The sequence below is a fragment of the Puntigrus tetrazona genome, unplaced genomic scaffold, assembly GCF_018831695.1.
Source record: "Puntigrus tetrazona isolate hp1 unplaced genomic scaffold, ASM1883169v1 S000000150, whole genome shotgun sequence".
Classification (NCBI taxonomy): domain Eukaryota; kingdom Metazoa; phylum Chordata; class Actinopteri; order Cypriniformes; family Cyprinidae; genus Puntigrus; species Puntigrus tetrazona.
The window spans coordinates 82,501-110,000 of record NW_025047826.1 but is presented as its reverse complement, the minus strand read 5'-3'; the positions used below and the strand labels follow the sequence as shown (position 1 = coordinate 110,000).

Sequence of the window (27,500 nt, the reverse complement as noted above, 5' to 3'; positions counted from 1 at the left end):
TCTGCTATAGACATTACCCGACTATGATGACTTCTGCTCCTGAGAAACCTGGAAACGTGATTCATTGGTAGGCATAGAAAAACAGATCTTTAGTATCAGCGCTGGCCATCAAAACATTTCAGTAACTCAGAGTCATCTGAGACATCACATGATTACATTTCAATGACAGTGATGTATAGTGATGAACTACTCGGGTAATTATTGTGAATTCAGATAAAACCACCCGCTCAGTGGTGTTTGTTCATCATGAACGTCTGTGAAACTCAAACACAGATCATCTTCTGCTGAGAGCGCAACAGAAAACCTCGATGCTGCAGAAAGAGAGAGAGTATCAGATGTGCTGCATTACAGCGTCACTCACTGGTGTGTGTGTGTGTGTGTGTGTGTGTGTGTGCGCACACCTGGTATTCATCATGTCATGGGACCAAATGTCTTCACAAGGATAGGAATGCCAGTAAATGTTGACCTTGTGGGACATTTTTAGGTCCCCATGAGGAAACAAACTTATAAAACATTGCAAAAAATTGGCATTAGTTTCCTGTAAAAGGTAGGTTTAGGTGTAGAACACATACAGCCTGTAGAGTATAAAACATTACACCTATGGAGAGTCCTCATAAAATACGGTGTGTGTGTGTGTGTGTGTGTGTTTGTGTGTGTGTGTGTATGAGTGTGTGTGTGTATGAGTGTGTGTGTGTGTGTGAATGTGTGTGTTTTTGTGTGTTTGTACTTTAAAACTGAGATTAAAATCCAAACTCTGACTTGAAATAAGAAATCAATCAGGACTAAATAAATTAAAGTCACAATCTAATTAATTTGTGCACGCTTATTCTTAGCAAGACCTTAATGTCGATGCACAGCAACCAGCAAATATATCCGTGCTGTTTAAAGCGTTTCAGACGCTGTGTTTTACTCGGTGCATTGACACGTCAAGGCTATATTTTCGTCTGTAAATGTTAGAAAGTCATGCAAACATATCCATTTTGCTGTCAGGAGTGGAGAAGGCTTACGTGAGAGCAACAAGCTTTTCTGCATGCAAACAGATAGAGCGCTAAAATTCTGAGTAAAATAAACACTTAAAATAGTTGCTGTTGGACATTCAATGTGTCTTTTGTAGAATTTTAAACCTACATATAAATGTATCTATATGATAGCAGTAACTGTATAGGGACGGCTGTCTGTGTTTATATGTGTGTGTGTGTGTGTGTGTGTGTGTGTGTGAAGAGCTGCTGCTGTGTAGAGTAACAGTGCATTGATTTTAACCCACATCTCGGCCCTGATGCTTTTCTTCTGAAGAAACAAAGAGCAAAAACACCCAGCAGAGTTAGCAGCTTCCTCTGACTCTGTTGAGCTCAAACTCTTCCACACTGATGAGTCCTGCTTAAAATAGTCTGTGAAGAGCTTTCTGATAGTCACATGACCTCGTTATGTCTTAATGCACAGATCTGTTGAACACGTCCCATTTTTGTGCTGTCTGTTTATATCATATGTTTATGAATTAGAAGGATTTCACTGTTGATCGCTGTGCTAGAGCAAATGTGTACAACTATTTATATTATTTATTTATCTAAACCTAGCTGTAGGTTATCAGGCTGGTGTTTAATATAATACAGTCATTATATGTAGAACTCTGAGGTAAAACAAAGCATTGAAGTAAAAGGGCTTTATTTCAGCCAATTCAGATTAGACTGAGATTATATTTTACTGATGAAAGAAGTCTCTTCCTGCGGAGACCTGGAGATGAAACGGGAATCGGATATAATCATGTTTTAAAATACAGATTATGCATCTGTTTTAAAAGCACTCTACAATATCAAGACTATAATATATATATATTTAGATGTCAATATCTGTGTCAGATGTGTGTCGTTAATAAAAAGAGTATAAACACAAAGCTTGATTAGCTAAAACGCTGATGTGATCTAGAGAGTGATTAATGACCCAGCAGTAACTTGTGATTTCTAACATTGCCTTCTTGACTCGTTATTGATCAGACTTCCAGAGCGAAGCAGTTTTTACACAGTATTGAATTCACCGTACTCAGAAAGTCCATTTACTGCAGAAACAGTGGATCGTCACGTCAGATCAGAGCAGCGTCACGAGTCTGAGAGCCTCACAGTTTCACTCGCAGGAACAGAAGATGATACAGGACCTGGCAGACTGCGAGCGCTGGCTTTCAGCGAGACCGGGGGAAATGTGTGTAGTCAAACATTAAGTGGATTGGGATTAGATGGAACGGCTTTCTGCCCCGCATCCGTGACACACGCCTGACCCGGGAGCGGTCTAATAGAGCACCAATAACACACACCATCAGCTGCCCTCATCTGACCTCGTTATTAATTATTATAATCAATAACACGCCACACACACGACCATCTGACCACTAGTTACTCCAGTTAGCTTATCAGTTACAGCTCTGATTGGTGTTCTAGTCATGAAATTATAGAGGCAAGCAATAGTAAAAAACAGAGCAAGTGGTTTCATTGAGTTTATAGTTTGCTGATTGAAAAAAACGATGAAATGAGAAAGTGATCTATTTCAGTTGATTATTTCCCGAGCATGAGATATATTAAAGCCATAGAAAGACAACAATTCACAATTTTCCAGCTGAAGATAAAGTCGTTATGTACATTGAATAAATTCATCAATCGATCGCTTTTATTTATATAGCACTTTTCACAATACAGATATGTCAAAGCACTGAATCAAATAGGAGAACAGAGAGATAGTGATGTATAGTGACGAGATTATCACTTACATTTTATTGAACGCAGAGACGGTCTCTCTAATCAATCGAAGATAACTGCTAGAAATGAAGTGCCCCAACTAAGACCAAAACCCCATCCATACAGAATGGAGAAAAACCCCTGAGAAACCAGACTCAGTTGGGGCCAGTTCTCCGACTGGATGACCAGCACTTCATTTACACTTACATTTTAAACACAGCTGTGTCAGACTGTGTAAAGAACCTGTGTGTGTGTGTGTGTGTGTGTGTGTGTGTGTGTGGGTCTGGTTCCCGTGATACACTGACAATAATTTGGGACAAATATGATGTAATTAAATGGAAAACTATGTGAGTGGCGCAGCAGGATTTGAGTCCCAGACATGTGCAGGTTACTCAGAGAAAACAGTGTTTTTGGATTTAAAAGACGTGACGTGAAGACGCCGTCAGGATCAACCTCTTGTTTTAGAGGTGGACTTGTCAAAGATGACCGTAAGACTGAAAATGAACGTTCTGTAATTATTCTGTGCTTTGGGCAAGATACTTTTTGCTTAGATTGCATTAGAGATTATTAGAGAGACGATGATTATTGCAACGATTAACTGATCACAAGCTCATATCTGGACAGATTTCACTTCTGCTATCGACTATAAACATGCCCTGCCTTTTGGGTAAACTTTGAGTCTGGTTTGTCTGCACAAATCGGTTGTCGGAGATTATCATTATTGTTTATAATTGATTTTACTTATTAGTTACTGCAGCCCTAAACCGCAGAGATTATCTCCGAGGGTAATGCGCATGAACTACATGCCAGTCTCAGAGAAACGAGGTGATGCTAGCGAGCGGGCTAACGGCTAAACCGGTGAAAACGGCCGAGTCAGGGGGCAGAACCGAGCTCTCCACAGTCTCTTTCTAAAATAACACACACGTGTGCTGTTATTGTCACAGAAGTGATAATTGACTCGGAGTATTGCTTTCACTGAAGAGGATGTTTTAATAAACCAACAATGACTCTTCTCGTTCGGAGACGCAGCCTGCAGCCAGCACTGCTGCCAGGAGTGTTAAAAACCAATTAAAATTACAGCATTGTGGGAAAATGGCCCTGAACACTGGAGGGGAACTTCACACCTCAGATATAAAGAGCAGCAAATCACAGGCCCAGCATTACGGGTCGCAAATTAGACGCCAATGCCCCAGATAGCTGCTATCATTTAATAAGCAGTAAACATGATATCTGTCAAATACACTTGCAGAATGGCATAAACAAAAAGCGCTGTATGTCCTATTGTCGGTGGAACGTGATAAACAGCTTTGCTAATTAATCCTGGTGGCCCTGAAGGACCGAGCTCTTCACAGGAAGTGCTGCTGATAATCACATCCTGTTTGGGCTCGCTCCTTCGTTTGTAAAGACAGGCAACGCTACGCTAATTGCTCGGACAGTGAGCTCCTAATGAGGCCGTGGTGGACTGTAGCGTTACGCGTAACGATAAACCCCAGAAGGCCATGGGAGAAGGAGATAAACGGCTCTTCACGCGCTTTATCACGCAAAATAAACATACGTTTCTGATGCAGACATGCTCAAACACTCCATGTTCAGCCTCCAGATAAACACACGCTCCAAACTCCACAGTAACATTTAGCTGAGAGCTTTCTCATCCGCATCTGTAAACAATACTCTTTCATAGCGCAGAAAAATATTTCACAGAAGAAAGAAAACAGTACTGCATTAGAGGTGAGTAAACGATGACGGGACAAATCTCTGCTTTATACGACCAGTAATGTCTACATGCTAAGCTAGGATAACAACACTTCAGCGATACAGAGTTATTCCCTTTTTTCATTTTTCCAGCCCTTTATTGCATCTTTTATTCAACAGATGATTGAATTAATTTATACTATTTCTCTGTCTGGTTGTGCTTGAGCGCTCATGGGTTAAACAGTGACAAAAGCCCTTAAGACCACAGGGAGCTCCATCTTAACCAATCGATCTAATTGAAGGCGTCATGAAAACAGCATCTTCTGCTCCATTAATATACAGCAAACAACACTGCAATATACCAGCGGCTGGAGACACACTTCAGGATATCTTCAGTTGTACTTCAGCACTACAATTAAAGTGCATTAAGCACAAAATTTGTTCTAGTTTAGCAGACTTTCAGTACACCAAAAGCATTGCAAGGTATTTTTCATTACATACATAAATATGTCTATGTATCTGTAGTATACTGAGTATTAAATAAATGTTTTTCAAAAGCACTTGAGTATATTTATTGTTCGCTAGTGTATAACTGCAGTTACGAGAAATTAAAAACATTTTATACACTGATTAGGTCGAAGCAATCCTGATCTTTTCTAGTTGATGGTAAAACTAATGATCCCAACAGTATTTTGGTGCAGATGCTATTTGGCAGAAGACTAAACATGAGCAGATGTTAGACGAGACTTGATCCTCAAAACCTACACCAGCTGAAAGAAAATATGACTCCAACGGTCTTATAAACGGTTCAGGGCTCTGCCCAGCGCGAGCGATCTCGACGAGCACATCGACACACTTAAGAGCCTCTAAACACAACCCAAGCCCCGCTGCGCTTCTAGCCATGACACACACACTGATTTATGAATGAGAGAAGAAAAATAGTGTGTGTGCCTGCATTCACACTGAAACCACTTCAAGCGTTAAAGTCGAGCTAGTGCCGGTTTGAGCCGGTATTCTCAAAACATTTATGATATTAAACAAAGATACCGCTGCACTTCACAGCCAATCAGCATCAGAGTGTGTGTGTGTGTGTGTGTGTGTGTGTGTGTGTGTGTGTGTGTGTGTGCTCTACTGATGAATATGAACAGGTTTCTGCGGTAAGGATGATTTAGAAAAGTGCAAGGTGGGAATGTCTAATGTTAATCATCTGATCAAAGGACAAACTAAAGGTGAAGATGAAGTTACCGAGAAACCCTGAGAATCAAACACACAACATCTGTCCAGAAATCTCTCCAACCCCAAGCTTCTGCTGAACTTCTGAAGGAGCAACAGAATAAAAATGAAGCTACAAACCCTGCATCAGAAGCAGCGCGACAGAAATAACACACACTTACTGTACAATCACCAGGAGAAAACCCCGCGAACTTCAGCATATTAACTTAAACTCTTCCGATCGGCTGAGATCTGATCGTTCGTCGGTAGGAAACAGTTTCATGCAAATAAGACGCGGAATCTGAGTTAGTTGAATCGGACGGCTGTGATTAATCTGCTTAGAGAAACACAATCTGATCGTTCCTGTGATCGGATGAGCCCGGTGTGACCGATGAACGGGTAACGGACGCGGTGATGCGGTGCTGAGGAGGAGGAGGATGCTGAGGATGAAGAGTTCGATGATAACGGGAGTTAGTTGAGGAAGGAAAGTTGTCGTCTTACCGGATCACGGCCGTGTCTCCCTGCCTGATGGTGATGTTGTCGGTGGATCTCTGGCTGTCCACGCTGATCACCGGGAATCCTGTGGGAATAAAACATAGCAGTCGGAAAAAACACGCCTGCAGCTGACGGAACGAGGTGCGTCTCCACACAAACATCTCCAGAGAAAATCCACAGAGAAACACAGTGAACAGATGAAGAGCGCGAGAGATCCGCGGGAAGCAGCGGAGAGATGAACCGTTGGCGCGCTGCTGCCGTGCACCGACTCCAAACACACACACACACACACACACACACACACGCACACGCTCACTCTCACTCGCTACACTAGCGCTCTGCTGCCCCCTTCACGAGAGTCCCGTTATCGGTTGTCACGACAACAGCCCGGTCTGTGCTCGCGCTTGCCGCCTTTCTGTGGCTCTCACAAAAGAGCGCGAAGCGCGCGGTTAAACGCACCTGAAAGCAGACGCATCGCCTCACAGGCTTCTGCTGTTTCATAACGATAACAGAATAACCCACAACATGAAACAAAGCTGAACGGGTTTCACTTTATTCATCCTTTCCCCCTCAGATTCTCCTACATTAACTTGAGTAAAGGAGAATGTATTTCTCATAAAACACGCCCTCCATTAAAACCCCGCTCCACTGAATCTAAAAACAGATGTGAATCATTTTAAACATACTCCACGTACTCAATTCAATAAAATGGAAATAATATTTTATATCTATGAATACGTATTGCTTTTAATCATTTAGCTTTCAAGTTTGAAAAGTACACTTTAATGTGCTATTTCACCCACATTTTCTGTACTTAAATACTAACAATTTAAGATCAAGTGTGCTATTTTGATAAACCATGAACATAAAAACTAAAACGTGCTTTTAAGATATCATATGTATTTAGTCACACCTTGAGTCTACTGGTGTATAAAAGATGGGTTCAGGTGTTCTTCAAGCAGTTACTTCATTTTTTTAATACAGAGAGTATGTTAAAAGTGCATTTTATTTCATATTCAGTGTTCAAGAATAGTACAACTGAGTCACTTCGATGATCTTAACTTTATTTTAAAAAGTACTGACTAAGGAATCATTTTCAGTATATTAATTACAAAATTAGTGTGCAAAAATAGAGCACTGTAGAGTATAGAGTATGTATGGAATAGAGTGTTATGGAAGTGTGCTTTTATCCTGGGCTACCATTACAGGCACACTTTATTATCAACTTCATTATTATTAATATTATTATCATTATAATTTCCTTTAATAGAAACCTATCTGTCAATCTGCCAATTTCTGTACAAACCATAAAGATAAGGCACTTTTTCTCTGAGCTCACACACACACACACACACACACACACACACACACACACACACACACACACAGAACTGTAGAATTAATCTAATTTCAAATTAAATTATGGATATCATAATTGCGTAAATGTTCAATAAGGCAATGATCGTTTGCTTATGTTATTATATAGTGTTGAAGATGTGTTTTGTTGTAATTATATTTTTATTTTAGCATTATAATACCACATATATATATATATATATATATATATATATATATATATATATATATATATATATATACACACAGGATTTTTTTCTTTTTTCTGTTTTTTTAATTGACATTTGAGAATTAGTCCTACAGAAAAGCAGACAGATATGTAAAAAAAATACGTAATTGCTTTAAAAAATGGTATAAATGTAAATTGTGTTTAATAATATAACAGTATAATAATAGTAATTAACATTTGGACTACAACAACTCTACAACAACCCTATAAATTACAGGGAAAAAATCCTCAGTGGTGAAGAATTTAGGATATCTTTGTGTGGACATTTTGTCCCCCGATGTTTGCCAGGAAAAACACACACACACACACACACACACACACACACACACACACATATACACACAGTGCAGATTTGAGAATGAATAGCATCACACTGCAGGCTGTATTCAGTAGCAAACAGGTCAAAGGTAAATGGTGGATAATGTGTGTGTGTGTGAGTGTGAAGAGCTCTCGAGCGCTGTAGGATGTGCTGAATGTGTTAGCGCAGTGCCGCATGATTGACATTCAATATGACCAGCAGCTCGGTGTGTGTTTGTGAGGCCAATTAGAGCAGAGCTGCTGCCTCACACACACAGTTTAACACAAGTGCACAGCTTCACAAATAATGAGACCAGCACTGCATACGTGTGTGTGTGTGTGTGTGTGTTTAAACGAGACACAAATAAACAGCCACTCAGACACACTCCTACCTGCCTCTCGGTGACACCCGTGTGTGTGTGTGTGTGTGTGTGTGTGTGTGTGAAAGAGAGACTGTACGTTCTTGAAAACAACACCAATGCCAAAATATTTATATCTGGTCAGATAATGACTCTTTAACAATTTGGTTTTGGAGCAGTCAATCCAACATTTTCTCATAAAACCATAAAATCATAAAACCTCAAATCCAAACAACATCTACAGTCCTGTGATGATTTCTCAGCCTGTAAGTTTAGGGAAATGGTCCATGCACACTGCATTCTGCACTAACTTTCCAGGCGTCTTTGTACTGGTACCTGATTTGCATAATTCATTTATATAATCGAGTGCTAATCCAACGCATGCAGAGGACGCTATCGCTGGGATTCCTCCTGAACACAGATATACACACATTGTACATATCTACACCAGACCAACTCACATATCCCTGCTAGTGGTAAGGAAAGAAAAACAAAACGGGAATGTGTATTTGGTGGAGAACATCCAGGTGGACAAATAAAAAATGTGTGTGTGACGCTCCATTTCACCCTCCATTGCTCTGACAGACTATCTCAAATCCTTCTGGACAGTGTTTTTACACTGCTGTCATGTCTGAGCGTGCACACAAACAATGTGTGTGTTCAGATTAGAGACAGTCTGCAGCTCTGCGTGAGTGAGTGTGTGTGTGTGTGTGTGTGTGTGTGTGTGTGAAAAGCTCCTCAAAGATTCAGCGCTGTCTTGCTAACTTTATTACATGCATCTAAATATGCACTCAGTTCCATTACTTTAGAGACTCATGAAAATCCAGTTCAACAAAATCTTTGTGGCAAGAAAATGAGACCGCGTGGAGTTCATATTCCAGGTCTTTCCTAGAACTGAATAATTCAAGCCGTGCATAATTATTCCTAAAACACTCCCCGCTGAACCGCTTCCTTCTGCATGCACTGCTCTCGCCTCAAGGTGCAAGAACTGCAGTAATAACTTCAGCATTTTGTGTGGTTTACTGCCAGAGTCTGCATTAAAAGAGACTCGGTCTAATGTATGCTAATGACAGATATATGCTAATGCCAGGGCTGGGATTGTTAGACTGAACAACCCATTCGTTATTCTGGACGACGGCACGCCAGTTACACGTTTAAACTGTGTAAAAGTGTCACGATATTCACCAGAGGAGCAAGCGAAGGGACGTCTGGAAGTCATTTAGCATCCGGCTAACGATGGTGACGTCATTCCTGTAACATACATCACAGCCGCGCTCGTTCCTTTAATGGCCATCTTAAGTTTCTCTGATTCCAGTGCGAGGAAGAATCAGGACAAACTGAAAGTTTTCTGGCTCAGGAACCAGCTGTGATTTATCTTTGGCCTGAGTCTCGGGGCTCAGGCATCAGACGGCAGCGTGAGCTACGGTAAAACATTTAAACGAATTTAGAAAGAGATCGCACGGCGGCGCGTTACTGAAAGTGCTGGAGCAGACACCGAAGATTCATCATGTTCATCGAACGCACAGCAGCTCCTGTCTGTGATTAAGATGAGTTCAGCTGGAGAATATCACAGCCTCTCATTCATAACCACACGTACAGTACAGTAAGTTCACATACACTACTGTACACTCGGATCAGTGTTTGTTCAGCACACCTTACAGCCGACTAAATTCAAGTCAAACTAAACTTTTCAGATGAACATCTTCTAATCAGCTGCTGCAGAAGATGAGCATGAATCTAAATCCCTCTGAGAGAAACATACAGACTCGCTCGGCTTTATTATAACTCTTCAGACAGTGAGAACAACAGGTTCTGTTTATATATATGGTGGATCATTTATGACACAAAATAGATTTGACATGAACTCTTTTCTCACTCAGACACAAGCAGAGCTGAACTCCTGATCAACACCTGTATGACACACAGCTCAATAAAACACACATCTGATCTGAAGATATTACACATCTAAACAATAGTCTTAAAACTCTTTTAATTTGATTAGGGTTATGGCTAGTGCCGTTGATCTGAATGTTCCCGCTTTATAAAGAAGAAAACACTGATTCTAGCTGCTTTCAGCTCACTGTTTCCGAGGGATCGTGTTTGTGAAAAACCTCTGCTAGTGTGAATTGGTTTGTATGAGGTGTTTTGATTCATAGATTGGAAAAAAAAGTCTCAAGTATTGAGAAATATATCCTAGTGATTAAAAAAAAAAAAAAAAAAATCAGCAGTTCTTACTGGTAAAGTTGATCTACGTGCCAGAATAACCTGCTTAACCTGATTATCTGAAAGCTGTTAAGACCCACTTAAGAATTAGGGTTTGGTCAGCAGAGATACGTTCAATAAATGTGCAAATGTGTGCAGAAGTGAGAGATAAAGCAGCATGTTCAGTGTTATCAGTGATTCTGCAGCAGAAGCTCCGGTCCAGACACACAGACACTAAAATACTGTATTTACTGTGAGAGGTCAGCGCTGCTGTATTCAGATCCGTCCGCCGCTCTAATTCAATATCTGACCAGCACGACTTCATTTGATTACAAGCAAACGTGTCAAACAACAGCGAACACGAGCGGCGGAGAGAAACACTCGAAGGTCACCGCGGCTCTGACAGATGCATTATGGGACAGACACACAAACACTCGTACGGACGGGAGAAGCACTGAGAGAATTACAAGCGGCTCGTCGCACTTATTTAGACCGGCGTTTTGATTTCAGTATCGATAATGAAATATTAGGGCTCTAAAGATGCCATCACTCGTTCTCCAGTGCTGATAAAGAAAGACTCGTTTAGTGAGGTTTATTTGCTCATGGGTTACTTATTTATTTTCAATCTAAACTGTTTGCTTCAAGAAAACAAACCCAGAGGACAAGCAGACACACACACACACACACACACACACTCTGTTACACTCCGGCTGTGTGATGGTAATCAGACCTTTGCATCTGAGCTGAAGGAGACTGTAGAAAGTGTGTGTAAACACTCACAGTCAAATATCAGTGCTTGAAATCTTGCGGCTGTCAGTTTGTGTTTCTGTAATGGAATTTAAAGTTTGACATCTGCCCTGCTGCAGACCAGCTGCGTTACTGTAGACCACAGAAGAGATTACAACAAATCTCTCGTCCACACACACACACACACACACACACACTTCTCTAAATAGAACAAAGAGAGCTTGAAGGTCACTGGAGACTTTACCTGACCTACAATTCATCATACGGCCACTGCTGCAGCCACCGTGTGTGTGTGTGTGTGTGTGTGTGTGTGTGTGTGAGAGAGTGTGAGCAGGATACTCAGATACATATTGTCCTGAATATGAACACATCAGCAGGAACAAGACAGTCACTTTTATGCTGGTACTAATAACAGAATAAACTGTAGATTAGTACTTAAACCCAACATCTTAAAATACTGTTAGACACAGAAAGAGAAAGTGCATCTACTAGATGACTACTGGAAAGTTACCTGAACAACAGCAGCTCAAACACACTGACGACGGCTCGATCACACGATTCATGCTTAGTATCCTGATCTCAGGAGGACATAAACAGCACTGTATTCTCAGAACTGCAAACGACAGATTAAGAGATGTACGGCGGTGCAGAACTAAACTACACAAAAACCTGCTGACGCCTTTGTGGACGCAAGAGTTAAATCAAGCAACAGCAACGAAAGAGGAGTTTGACCTTATTAAGAGCATGGTTTATGTATTCATTCATTTTATCACAGAAATACTGTGTTATCAAGCGTAGATATAAACACTAATGTCTATGGTAGCGATCAAAATAGATCTTTTGAACGTTTCCTGAAGCTTCAAATAATGTTTTTGTCGATTGCATTAGTGGCTGTTAAAAAATATATTTGTGATTGAATCGAGATTTGTTTAAAAACGCTGATTCATCCAGTAATGAAATAAGTGAAGTATTCATGATTGAGACAAACCCACTTAACTGTTTGAGAATGTAAAGCACCTGTACTGAACAAATAAACATGACATTTTAGCAATGGCTGACTGAAACAGAACTAATAGCACACACACACACACACACACACACACACACACACACACACACACACACACACACACACAGAATCAGTGTTCTTGGCTCATATTCTTTTCTATCACTGGTCTGATTAATTCTTGAGGCTCATTTATATAATATCACAGATGTCAGAAATGTGATGGGAGTCCAATAGGACTGACTTATGAGCAGAATTAGTTTTAAAACAGAATATTAAATGTTCTGGATTCTCGTTAGAGACACTGTCAGCACCGAGAATCAAAGAACGACTCTGTGAGGAGACATGTGAGAAACTCTGAACACATCAGTGAGACTCTTTCCCTCTCTCTCTCTCACACACACACACTCTCTCTCTCTCTCACACACACTCTCTCTCACTCTCACACACACACACTCAAACACACACACACACACACACACACTCAAACACACACACACACACTCAGCTCACACACACACACACACACACACACACACACACACACACACACACACACACACACACACACACACACACACACACACACACACTCTCTCTAATAAACTCGTCACTGTCTCTTTATATCATCAGATCTGATGATGAACCCATATGGTCACACACTCCATCAGTGTAGTGTGTATTTTCAGTCCAGTGGGACGTTTCTATCCATGTTACTGGACTCAGAAGTGTTTAATTGTGTAAATCAGATCACCACTGGGAATGTCACGAGCACATATTTCACATACACTCTCTCTCACACACACACGCACACACACACATACACACACACTAGTTTGGCAGTGTGATTTCTAGAATGTGTTAAACCAACTGTGAAGACATTTAAAACTGCCAAAATCCGGCAGCATCATTAAGAACACTGTGGATGTAGTTGGCTGCTTGTAAGTGACTGTCCTGCACTTTATTTCTGACCTGCAGATATTCAGTGTTTACTGAAGCAAACTATGACAAGAGATCCCGCTGAAACACGCCAAAGAACTCGCTCTCTCCATCTGGCTCTCTCGGTCTGTCTGACTTTCTTCCTCTCTGTCTGTTGTTTCTCTCTGTCTGTCTTCCTCTCCGTCTCTCTCTCTCTCTGTCTGTCTGTCTGTTGTTTCTCTCTGTCTGTCTTCCTCTCCGTCTCTCTCTCTCTGTCTGTCTGTCTGTCTGTCTGTCTGTTTGTCCCCAGTAAAGGAACGCAGACGGTGGCTGTAGGAAAACAGACGAGTCTTATGGCGTCTGACTGAACTTTGATCAAACGTAACAATCGCTCCAGCGTCTCTGAACCCAATGATGAAAGAGAATTGAGACACGCATATGAGCAGCCCTCGAGTGTGTGTGTGTGTGTGTGTGTGTGTGTGTGTGTGTGTGTGTGTGTGTGTGTGTGTGTGTGTGTGTGTGTGTGTGAAAGTATCTGAAAGTCAAACGACGTTTCTTTTTGCCAGTCATCAGTCTGTCTTACTGACCCATCAGCTTCATGTAGAAACCCTTCACATCACATCAGCTCCTGAAAATCAAACGTCCTAAATGTCTTCTATTCAACCGTGCTGTTTCAGGTGGAGATACGACACATTAACGGGAGTAATGTTTAATGCTTACGTATAACGGCACTGTAAACAGCATTATTTTGCCCATTCACATTCAGAACTGAAGCCTGCGTCTCATAATGAAAACAGACGCTCATGCGTTTCACACTAATGATAACATGATTTAGATCTATAACCAGCTTCTCTGGGTTTCTGCTCACTCGAAATGAAACTCTGAACAAAAACTGAAATGCTTACAATATTAAAGCTGTTGTCTATGACCTTCAGACATTAAGAGCAGAGACACTCTAGAGCAGAACAGAAGATGCTCAATAAGGCCATGAACAGGAGTCTACAGACGTCCAGCTCTTCTGAGTCTCATCAGGGTTCCTAACGAAGCTGTCGCTCATTAAACAGAGCTGTGCTCAGCATTCATACATCACGTCATCTGTCATCTATTAAGCAGGAGCGCCTATTAAACACAGCACCAATGGCAAACAAACAGACGTTTATCCTGACGATCATCAAGAGCTGGTCTTTCTCAAACCCCCAAGGACAAACTTTGCTCTCAAAGACAAAGACAAGAATCAGACATGTCTCGGTTTCTCAAGAAGTGTCTCTGGACGTGAGACTTGATAACTGAGAGGAGAACATCAGGAGATCTATACCTCATTACATCAGAAACAGACGCTGTGAAGGACTGAGAGCCAACCCACGACACAACAACTGTTCGACAGAAGAGAAAAAAACCTGCTTTGTATCCTGATCTCATATATGTACAATGAAACTGAAACAATCACAATAATTCATTAGTATGGTGTAGGGTCTCCTTTTGCGGTCAATACAGCATCAGTTCATCTTGGGAACGACAGAGTCCTGTGAAGTGATGTGTGTTAAGAGGCACTGTATCTGCTCAGAAGAACATGGGAGGACACGCACACGATCTGTAGAGGATCACGTGAAACACAACGATATCCAACCAGAAAGTGAGCTGACAGAAGCATAACAACAAACTCGGAGCGGAGATTCAGGATCAGCTCGTCGATTTGTTTAAACATATTTGTTCCCAAGTCTCGTGAGATTTTCCGAGATTTCCCGTGTTCACAGACGGACTGTGTGTGGTGTGCTCTTTGTCACATTGCAGAGCAATGTCCTGATGTTTGTGGTTTCTCGCTTTTAGAAAATTGTTGAGTGTAAAGTTACCCAGTTTAACAAGAGAATGCTCTGAATACGTCTCTCATCTAATTGAGCTTCAATAAAAACAGAATAGCTTATCATCCTCTGCATTATTTATTTTTTAACACCATGATATTTTCTGTCACACACACATCTGCTTATCTCTCAGCATGCGAAACGTCTATTTTCCATCTTTTTATTTCAAAACAGACTGATTGGCGGTGCAGCGTGAGCATCATTAGTGTAAACCGATGGACATATAATCAGAAAACTAGTAGATACGGTCATTTCCCCTCATCACGCCACACACACAACATATCTCCCCATGAGAAGCGCTTATTAGTCACTCATATATTTCATTAAATAACAGACATTTAATTTTGCCAAAATATATAATACACAGAAAAGTTTTATGTTGTATTATTGATTGTCTATGTTTCTAATATCGTTGCTAAGGGCATTACTCAGTGATACACAGAACTGTTGGGTGAAGCTTGACCAATCAGCATCCAGGGATAGAACGAACCGTTTATATATATAGATATAGATATAGAGATAGATATGTGTGTGTGTGTGTGTGTGTGTAATATTATCTATAATATCTTTTCTATTTTCTGCTTCTTCATCTTCTGTGAATCAAAGAAAACTCTAATGATTTCATTAAGAGCTAGTGAATAATAAAATCTCTTTTAATTAGGTCTTAGAAAAAGTACTTTTTGTTCACAAGCCTCATGTTTTATGTTCCTTCAGAAGTTACTCATCTGAAAATCAGTGAAGTTGTTGTTTTTTAGTGAATTACTAATGAAGAGAACCCAGCGGGGAGGTCTGGATCATCGATCAAACATCAGAAAGCTCTGGACTCGATCACCGGAGACTCGGACTCTCTCATAACCACATACACACAGGACAGCAGTCATCTGAATCGTCAGAAACTCAAACACTGCATAAACACAGTTAGCTACAATTACAAGAAAATATAGCATGTAACATATTTAGAACAATCATTAAAATTAGACACTCTTAATGAGATTCTGAAAGGCAAACTAACAATGACAGATGGACACTGACTCACTATTACGAGAAGAAAACAGCAGGATTATTAGCTGAATTCATCTGAGAGATACATTTCAGATACATTACATCTATATGTTGGCTTTAGATTAGCGAGTGATACTGGAGGAGCAGAAACGATGAAACACACTTCTGTTTGTCTCATAGTCATAAAAATGATTCTGCCGCCTCTGGATTGCTTAGTTGGGAGACACGTAATTTCCAGCAATTATTGTCAACTTTATTGCATGGATACTAAATTGAACTGAGCTGTACAATCACTGAATTCAATAATAAACTGCCCCATAATAAACTGAAAATGAGTGTTTACTATTATCCTTTTACATCATCGACACACTACTTTCTATTTGATACTGTAAAGATACTCTGACACACTCTGTTTCCTTAAAATCATCATATAAATAATGGTAAAATAGGTGGAAGAACTTTTGATGCTCTTATTTTTTGAAATGATAACCGTTTTGCTGATTCTGTGAATGTTTGTTGTACATATATTTACATAAATACTGTTTTCCTGAAGGTTAGCCTATCATCCTGCACAATGGAGATTTTTGTAAATTATGCTTGAACTTGAAGTCATATCCAATCACAGAATAAAAGACACGTCTGCTGAAACACAGAGACAAGAAGCCAGAGCAGCGTCTCAGTCATTCCTGCAGCTTGGACTCACGTGGAAACCTTTCTTCAGCGTTTGTGAACTTCTTCTCACTACAGGGAGCCAGAAATCCTCCTGTAGTCTGCTGTGATCTCCGACGGATCAAACCGACAGCAGATCCCAGCACAAGAGTCAATGAGACGGCGTTTGAGTCTGTTTGTAGCTGAGCTTTTACCTGCACCGGGTAACATAATGTCCTCATGATGACTAAAATCATCTTTAATGAGAGCAGCAACGACCACCGGTTTCATGCAGAAAACACATTCAGAAATATAATACATAATGACAATGGAGAATTAATGAGAGTCTCCATTGTGATGGAAAAACACACACGGTCTACTTCCATCTTTGATGACATTAGATGTTCTAACAGCACGTCCTGATAATATTTCTCACATCTCAGAAATAGAACAATACATTTGTAAATGTCCGTCATGGTGCCACCTCTGGTATACTCTGAGTTTGTTTTGACGTATGAGAGATCTTAGGCTCCATCACCTGCCAAACTTTAGCTCGGATCCGGTCTCTGAGATCACTCCACATGAGATGAGTGTCTACAGCAATTAACTACATCTGTACACGAGGATAACTCTAATTACAATCACAGTGTGCAGTGACTTCAGATGCAGTTCACTGAGTGTCAGACACACACACACACACACACAGGTATTTGTGGTTTATGAGGACTCTTCCTAGGTGTAATGTTTTTATTCTGTACAGACTGTATGTGTTATTGTTCTACACCTTACAGGAAACTTCTCACATTTTTAGATTTTCAAAAATATATATGGTTTGAAATTTGTATTAATTATGATTTATAAGCGTTTTCAAAATTGGGGACATGAGGTTATGTCCTCATAAGTCACCTTCTCCTTGTAATACCTGTGTCATTATACAAATGTGTGTCCTCATGTGTCACAAAAACACACACACACACACACACACACACACAATTTCCCAGCATACACCTGATCACATGACTCTTCCTCAACGATCACCTGACATCCAGCTTTTTTAAACACAAAGACTGTCAATTTTACAAAATGTCCTCATTTCTCATTAAAAAATTACTCATTTCAATTCCCAGTATTTGTAATGTTGGAATATAACACAAAAAGTGAATAAGTGAATATGTATAATTCATAAGCTGCTACACAGAAGAGACGTGTGATTAAAGAAGGAGCTGCTGAAAGAAACACTGAGCCCTCTTTTCTTTCCTTTCCTTTCCTTTTCTTTTCTTTTCATTTCTCTTCTTCTGCAGGCATTTCTTCAGAAGGTCTTTTCATGTCGACAATTAGAGGAACCCTGCAGAAAAACACTTTTCTTTCCCGTCCGATCAGATCTGAGCTGAACATTTGACCTGAAGCAGACAAACGAGGACAGAAACAGAGCTGATCTGAGGTTCAATCACAGCACTAGTTTATTAATACTATCTCACACGAACCAGATTTAGTCGTTTATTAAACTGTTTCCTGTCCGAAACTTTCCTCTTTAAGAAATGTTTCTTGACTCATTCTTTAACGGTGTGTGTTTGTACAATGATGAATACTTTCATTTCTCTGCTTCACACTTGATAAAGTTTAATAGTCAAAATCCATCATGAAGAAAATCATTTGACACACGTGTTTATTAATTGGAGAATATAAACAAAGCGGCATCAGTGACGGATCGTTATTTATGAATCAGTCCCTGATGAAGACTGTGTAAGACAGCTTTGACCTCTTGACCTCTTTGAGGACGACTCACCATCTCTAGCAAACACTAGCTAGTAGTTAGCGAGAGTCTGAGAAGTTAAGAAAACGTATTTCACGTCTGAAGATGAACAGATGCTGACGGTCTCGTTTCTGACCCTTCATCCGGACGGGTCGGTTCAAGACAGACTGTTTCAAAGTCTTTCAAAGCTTTTGAAAAATTCATCAGTTATGAAACACAATTAATTCCATCTGAAAATCAGCTCTACAGGAGAGTTATCATTCACCTCAAATGCTGTTCTCGTCATGTCCACACCAAACCATTTCATTCACAACGTCTGCAGTAAACGTGAGCTTCTCATCGTTCTGCTGAAGCCTGGAGGAGTCTTCACCGGATCTGCAGGAGTTTATGGCTTCAGGATCAGAGCCGAACACAGAAGCTCATTCACATGCAGTGCTGCAGAAACACCAGAGCATCTGTGAGAGCATCATATGAAGCTCCTGAAAGCTGCAGAACGGGGAACGCTGCCGCCTTTGATCAGCAACACTTTGAACATTCTGTCAGACGCTCAGCTTTAATATGAGAGAGAAGCACTGCAGGACAGAGGAGCGTCCGGAGCAGATCTCGCTGGAGCAGAAGCTCGTGACACTCCATTACTTCAGCGGCAGACGGCTTTCTGTGCTTACTGTACGGCGAGCCGACTCCAAGCGCGACGTTTCCACCTTCAGCGGCACGACAGTCACCACCGTTTGTGTTTCACGGCTTCAGAAAGACACAGAGTCTTTTCTATCAGCGAAGAGATCAAAGAGAAAAACAGAGGAGAAAAACTGCAGCTTTGAGCTGAGATGGTCTCCGGCGCTTCGTAAGAGCCACGGTGCGTTTACAGGAGCGTTTAGAGCGCTAAAGGTCAGGTTTAGATGTGATATGTCAGCCAGGAAAACAAATTAATAAATGTCATGGATCTGCCCTTGGCGTCACGATGGTGTTCAGAGAAACACCTCTGATCTGATGAAGCTGTTGATTGGTTATTAACTGATCAGAGGATCACAGATGTGACGAGGCGAGCCGTTATCCATCACACTTTTACAAAACAGCTGTCGCTCTTCACCGACTCGACCCGAGCGTTAAACCCTCCGCAAATCACAGACATCTTAACATCATAATAAAGGCAAAAACAAGAAAGAAAGTAGACCTATCCTGCCGTGAAAGCGAGCAGGTGCACAGACACTGAAGGGAAATTTGAAGATGTCCCTGTTACAGTGTAATTATACCTTTAAGCATTTAATTAACTGCATGTGCTTACTACGTGTTTAGGGTTACTTGCATACTTAATATAATAGTAAGTACCAGTAACCTGTGTAACAGAGACAAATTAAATTAAAGTGTAATCAAATTCTTCTATGAAACATTTTGTTTTTGATTCTGCTGTGAATTAGATGTGATCACAATGAGCTACAGATCAGATCAGATCAGGTTAGATCTCACCACATCTGATCTGTGTTCATGATGGAGATAGATGGAGTCTGAATCTTGCGACGAATGCGGCGTAATTTGAGGACAAGCGTCCGTCATTAACGAGCACGTTCTAATCTCTGTGAAGTTCTTCAGTCTGGAGTGAAAGGAAAAGCTCATCTAAGCACACATTCATCCTGATTCTGCTGATCAGTTTCTCGAGCGGGCCGGACACGAGTATGAATGAGACCAATTCATGACGTCGGTCAAATCATTTCCTCTAGTTAATACAGCCAGAGCCACTCTATTAAAACATTGACGCCGCCTGACATAATAAAAGTGAAATAAATGAGGTTTTCTGAAGGGTTGCACAGTCTCATTACCAGCGATTTAACAGTGTCACAAACCAGAGTAAAGTCTAATAAACACACAAACATGAGATGAGGAGACGCTTCCAGATTTCATGAGACATTACATTTAAAAACAATCATAGGAGTAATGATTCAGAATGAGGATGAGTTTTATTCTGGTCTACTGTGAAATTGATCATCAGTGTGAATTAACCGCTTTACAGATGGGTGTGAATGAATCAACGAATCGCTGAATCAATGAATCGCTGTACAGACGAGTCCGTTATTTACTCAAGATGGCAGCAGCCATACTAAGATGTTTTGGCTTCAGTTTGCTATAGTGGAAGGAAGCAGAGAGGCGTCGTCCATTATTTTTACAGTCTATGGTACAGATGGGTGTGAATGAATCAGTGAAATGCTGTTCAGACAGGACTGAATGAATCAGGTGATGTCCAGATGCTCCTGTCTCTGATCCTAGGATCACAATGTACTGCAGCAGACCGGTCTGGAGGAACATCTCTTCATATTTAATATGACAGGACAGTCTAAGGGTGTTTACACCTTTGAACTTTTATCGAACCATTTCCCCCAGACGCTTCCTTCTGGAGTGTCTTAATTGAAACGCTTTGAAGTTGAACACAGTGAAGAATCAGACACGTGCCCGAGGGTCTCGCTGCCCATCCGTCATCTGATTCGGCCTCGGCGTGTGTCAGATCTCTTCCTCCTCATTCAGACCGAACCGATGCATATCGATCTGAACTACAAGCACAGAAGACTCACGCGTCCTCAGACAGAGATGTAACATGCGTTCAGTTACATCACATTTCATGCTTTAAATAAACATAACACTATACATATGCTGTGTGTTATATATATGTGTACATGCAGTATTTTTCTGTCTTTCTTTTAAACTGCTAGAGGATCTGTCCATTCTTAGTTTCTTTCTTCAAATCAAAACGTTTCCTTACTTCTTCATTTCCTCTGAGAATCAGGCACATGAATATGAAAAATAAGGTTCAGCGTGCCGTATCACATCATATACTCTTGAAAACGCTGGAGGCTTCAGAGTGGCTTTCATCTTCACCGAGAGTTTCGCTGCAAAACATCAAAGACTTTGTGCTTCTATTTGTCTGAGAGCCGCAGTGAAGATTAATTGTGCTTTAATAATCAGACGCGCTATAAATGCGATTGAACCGTGCGGCCCTTCGTCGCCGTCACCGGCCAGATGCCAAATGAAATGATTTTCTGTGAAAGTCCAGTTTTAAAGACAAAGTGAAATAGATTCACGTCAAACTGATGGAAGGTGACAGTTTCATATTGACTCTGACTGAGGAGAGAAAACCACTTTCAATATATTAAATATCAGAGCAGCGGTGGAGAGCCACCAATGAAGAAAAAGCAGCCGAGAGAGAGAGAGAGAGAATAAATGCAATGAATTATTCACAAACATTACAGGTGCTTTTCTAACTGAAAGATAAATGCGCATTTTCTTCGTCCTTACTATCACTTTCTATCCTGTAATATTCTTTATCAAAAGCCACTTCCATAAAGAGACGTTACGCTCCAGGAGATGACATCATCTAGAGCTAATTGTTGAAGAGTGTGAGTTTTATCAGAAAAATGAAGAAGAACAGAACCAATACTTGTTTGGAATAATCGTCGGACAAACATAACCCTGTACATTTACACTAAATCTATCACGACTGTCGTACAGATAAGTCATCGCTGAAATGCTGGAGCTTTGCTTAGTTTGTGCCTGAAATTAATTGTTTAATTAATAGATTACACTAATATTGGATTTAGACTCACCAGCCTATGCTACTAGAGAATGCTGACTGAGAAATGACTTTAAATAATCCTGAAAGTATGTTAAGATAAAGCTTGCTCCAAAAAGCTCAAGTGGCCTCCAGTTACTGTGGTCTACAGCCGCCGTCGTGGATGACAGCAAACATGTCAAACTATTTTTTGAGGAGATTGAAACTAAGAAACTCAACTTTTCCAACCTTTGTGCACACGAACACACAGTTTAAACCCAAACCATGTAGATTTACAACAGGGCCAAACAAACAGACGTAGAATTAATCATTTGGATGAAACATCTGCGTTTTCTGCTCGACAGCAAAAAAGAAGCATTAACAGGCAAAAAAGCTAATAAATAAAAAATAAAATCAGTTGATGCAAGCAAATGCTTTTATAAAAGTCTTGAGTTCTGCAGGCAGCTCTACTATTCTGCACCATTAAACTCTAACACAAGGAGCTCTGAGTGTGTGTTTGTTAGTTTGCGCTCTCTCTGGAAAACATGTTTTCATTGTTTGCTCTAACCTTGAGTCATGAGATGAACGCTTGTCTTCATATGATGGATTGTAGATTGTGTGATTGGACCTCCAGTGTTTCTTTCTTGTGTGTGAAAGTTTTGAAGCTAAAGCTCCGGATGATAAATGAGTCCAGAACCCTCACGCAAGTCTGTATGTAACCTCCAGGTTTATTTCAGTCACCGTGACAAAAAAGATCCAAATGGATCCAGCAAAACAGGAGGAAGAAATGGTCACAACAACACATCATATCATCACGTCGTAACACATCATCCCACCGCAATACATAATCACATCACATCACATCACATGAGCCTGGTTTCTCCCAAGGTTTTTCTCTATTCTGCCACAGATGGAGTTTTGGTTCCTCTGGCTGGCTCAGTTAGACACACTTAATTTCCATCAATTATCGTGAATTCAATGCCGAAATGTCTTTACCTGAAAATGTATTCTTGTCATTGTACATTACTGACACTCTATTCTGCTATTTGATACTGTTCAGTGCTTTGTATTTTTAAAAGCACTATATAAGAAAAATGGATGACTTGAAAGCCACAGTCAAGCTCATAACACCTCACAACATATCATCAAGTCACATCAAAACACAAGACATCGGACTGGAAATGATTCATTGTATGAAGAATCAATCATGTTTACAGGGTTCTGTGGATGAAACTAATATCTTGAACCGTTCTGAAAGTTTAGATGTACACAAGTGTTAAAACTTTGTCTGCACAACACGATGAATATAAAAGTGTTCAGAAACAGTGTGTGATGTGATCTGCTGAAATGGGAAAAAGCTTTCAGACAATCAATGACTCTCCCGCAGCAACAGAGGACATGCGCTGATTGGCTGCAGATACAGCCAAGATTGTTCTTTCTCCAGAGAAACGAGCTGTTCCCCCACATTCCTTCATCAGGCCTTTGAGTGGCAGCTGACAGGAAGCAGTTGGCCCTGTTTCCTTCTGCACGGGGTCGAGCGAGGTCAGAACGCCCCCTCGCTCCAGAGAGAGAGAGAGAGAGAGAGAGACAGAGAGAGAGAGAGACAGAGAGAGAGAGATACAGAGAGAGAGAGAATTCTTGCACCTCATATTTATTGTTGTTTGTATTTTGTGTTCTTGCACTAAGCACAAGTCTTTGAACGAGTGTTCAGAAACAGTGTGTGATGTGATCTGCTGGTGTCCCTTGCGGTTTGCACTAGTGACTCACACTTTGCACTTTATGAGGACAGAGACACTGTCTTGGCTCAATATACAGCCAAGTTTTTTCTATTCTCCAGAGAAAAGCTGTGACTCCATTCCTTCATCAGGTCCTGGAGTGGCAGTGACTCAAGCAGTACGCCCTGCACAGCTATATGTAGTTGAAATGAGCAGGTCAGAACGCCACTTGACTTGAGAGACAGAAAGACAGAGAGAGAGAGAGAGAGAGAGAGAGAGAGAGACAGAGAGAGAGAGAGAGAGAGACAGAGAGACACAGAGAGTGAGTGTGTGTGTGTGTGTGTGTGTGTGTGTGTCGGGCAGCTGGTCTCCTCATACAGCACGGAAACACACTGCAGAACAAGAAACTCTGACCTGGTTAACATGCAGACAGTCACTCTGTTGGGTTAGTTAGTGCTAATCGGCTCGAGTGCAGATGGAATGCGGTCCGTTTGGATGAATATCAAACATGTTTCCACGTCAGATGTGTGAAGCAGTTACTATGGCAACAGCAGCCTCAGGTTCTCGTGTTTCTGAATAAAGTGCTATTGATTACTATCGATTATTCTGTCTGCATACAGACGAACATCGTTCTCCGAGCTGATGTTTCTTTAGGTTAAATACTGATGAATTACTCTCGTTCTCGACTCTGATGATGAAAAGCTGATGAAATTAACACAGCAGTGAAAAACACAAAGGATTTATTCTGTCCTTGTAGGATATTACCAGCAATTACATCACAAACAGTGGAAGTATCATGCAGAAACTTTAAAGAGGAAATGTTTCATACTGGAAACAGAGTTTAGAGTGATCAGACATCCCAGCCTAGTGACTGCCTAGCAACACCCTGGCAACCACCCGCGAGACCCTAGCAACCAATAAAGCAGCTCCATCTGCAGCACATCTAATGGCTTTTCACACGGATCTGTGAATGTGTTAGCATACAGCAATCACACAAACACCCGCGTGCTAATGCTATCCAGCGCTAATCAAACCAGACGCTCAGGACAGAGAGCGTTAAACCACTAACACTGCTGCAGGGGATTGTGGGAAACTTACAGAGAGCAAAACCTCAGGAAGCACTTTAAAACTATGAGTGGTCACAGTTTGAAGGTCATTCGTCATCCTGGAAACAGAAGGTTTCTCATCACACAGAAATCATGCTAACTGTGTGACTCTGACAGTATGATGAGAAACTAAATACTCTTTTGGTGAATTCAGTATAAAAATTCATAAAGAGGTCAATGTACACATTAGAATACTGAGAAAAATACATTATTTGCTTGAAAAAAATACCGTACTAAAATTATTTCTATAGATAATTTCATTATTTGAGATGAAAACAGCACACACACACACACTACCCTTCAGATCCAGCATAAATACTACATTTTCTGCAGCACTGTTGTTTAGTAATATAGTGTTTGCTCATTACTAATTAATTTCACCTCTAATTGCATTAATCCACATAATCTGTCCATCTGTCAGCAGTTTCCCTCACAGATGGAATTAATCTTTAGATGCTGGTTACGAAACAAAAGAACACAAACGCATGGTGAGAAGATCTTGCTGAAGTCTTTAATGGTTGAGACCTTGAGACGACGAGCGGAGGCTGAGAAACTCTTCCCGAGTCCTGCTGCGACTGACTTTCAGATAAACACGTGAAGCCTCCTGCTGATGCAGCATCTGTCCGGTAATGATGCTGTGACGCTCCTGTAAGCTCACACACGGCCTTCACCAGACCCGCTCTGATTGGCTGATCCCCGTCCGCTTCTGCTGTGTGTCTCATCACTGACATCTGTCGGGAGCACCGTATTCAGGCTAAAACTCTCTCTCTCAGCGCCTCACACCTGAATGATGTGAAACAGGGACCCCTGCTGGACACCGCCCTCATTACAGCACTGTTATTATGAAAGATGAGGAAGAACTGCGTCTGTTTTAGGATGCTTGAGTGAATGTTCTGGGTTCGATCCGCACATCCATCACCAAAACACAACCAGCATAAGTTCAGTTACACATAATAAAACGTGAGTGTGGATAAAACAAAAGACAACAAACATTCCAGATGACCGTGACCTTGTGACCCCTGTCATTGTGTTTTTTTAAGGGCACAGATGTTGAAGAATACAGTCCAGTACATCACATATTTATGATAAACATTAAATCAGGCAGCAATAAGAGTAGCGGGAACAAATGATGAAGTGTATCTCTGTGTGTGTAAGAGGTCAGAGGTCACGGCTCATCGCAGTGATTCATATGATTCGATTAGAAGCCATTTCTGTGGCGCAAAGCTTTAACTCACATCTGTCCAGCATCAGTGATGCAGCTGTTACCACGGAGACAGCACACAAGCACATCCTGGATACGGTCAACCTCGACTTCACAGATAACCGGCCGAACACACACACACACACACACACACACACACACACAGTTATTATAACAATAAATACTTCTAAATAACGACCCAGGAGATACAGGCATGATCACGTCACAGAAGGTTTGGAACTACATGCTGGAGAGCAGATGATAAGAGAACAATAGTTTTTTTCAGATGAACTGTATCTTCAGGTGAGAAGTGGCTCAAGAATGATAAACAAAATCGAACTCTCTTTATTAAGTTCCCAGAAACTGTTTCAAAATCTATTTGCATTGTTTCAGAGTAAAATCAATCATATTAAATGTCATTATTTTTGTTCTCCAAACACTTGACTGCCCATTCAGCATCAGTCTTCATTATTTTTGCTCGATTTTCCATCTCAAAAGTAAATAAATACAGAAAAATCGTACATTTGTCTTGGCCCGATTGATTTATAACTTCCTGTATTCTTTTATACTTACTCTTAAAATTATTTTTAAATAATTGCACTATGAACTAGCATGAACAATTGTAAAAGCATTAATAATATTATATTGCTCATTGATAGCTGATGTTCCCCGATGCATTAACTAATGGTATTAACCAATGAGAAATGTCAAATTTCAGGAAATTCTCTTTCTATAAAGAACATCATTAACTGTCTTTATATTTGATCATAACCTGCCACCGACACAAGCTTTAAAAATAGAGTTTCTGCTCTGAACAAAGTTAAATAAAAGTGTGTCATTTCTAATCACTTGTCTTTATTCCATCAGCAAACATGTTTCCTTCTCTCTGGAGCTAAAAAGCAGAAAATTAAAGTTTCTTCAACCTGATCAGAACCAGTCACAGATATTTATGAAATTCTGTGCTACAATAAATTATATTGGAATTCATCTCTGAATAAACAACGTGGGGGGAATGAGGATGATCTACCAAAAAAAGGCTGATAAATCAGTAGATTCTCAGTGAAAGTAAACTGTAAATCAGACGAGCTCCACTAGAGGACAGCACTGACAAACAGATCTCACACACACACACACACACACACAGTACACTATATGAGTGTGTGTGTGTGTGTGTCGAGCAGATCGTTTCATAATGAATCAAACTGCAGGACCTTTGGCTTGAGTGTCACATCAATTACTCAGTCCAGAACCCCTACTCGCATTACCCACAATGCACCTGTGCTCTGGGCTGCTCATTAACCAAAGACTCACAGAGAAGAGCTTGACTGGAGACAGACGTCAGTGAGTCAGTCAGATGAACATGACCACACCGAACCGACCCCAGAGCCCTTGAGACACACACACACACACACACACACACACACACACACACACACACACACACA

The 27,500-nt window shown here is 40.8% G+C and overlaps 1 protein-coding gene and 1 long non-coding RNA gene across 3 annotated transcripts in view; both read right to left on the bottom strand.

Moving 5' to 3' along the window:
- The window catches only part of LOC122332956 (limbic system associated membrane protein), a 154,581-nt gene that overhangs the window by 64,595 nt on the left and 62,486 nt on the right, over positions 1-27,500 (bottom strand). The window contains exon 2 of one of the 2 annotated variants that reach the window (XM_043230431.1): positions 6,129-6,207. In XM_043230431.1, coding sequence (XP_043086366.1) covers positions 6,129-6,207 — 79 coding nt within the window. Of the gene's footprint in view, positions 1-6,128; positions 6,421-27,500 lie in introns of those variants that run through there. The other variant, XM_043230430.1, reaches the window with a different exon arrangement.
- Positions 24,854-27,500, bottom strand: part of LOC122332957 — a 4,719-nt gene continuing 2,072 nt past the window's right edge. The window contains exons 2-3 of the long non-coding RNA XR_006248562.1: positions 26,090-26,165; positions 24,854-25,747 (exon numbers count right to left, since the gene is read on the bottom strand). This is a non-coding gene — a long non-coding RNA (uncharacterized LOC122332957). The remainder of the gene's footprint in view (positions 25,748-26,089; positions 26,166-27,500) is intronic.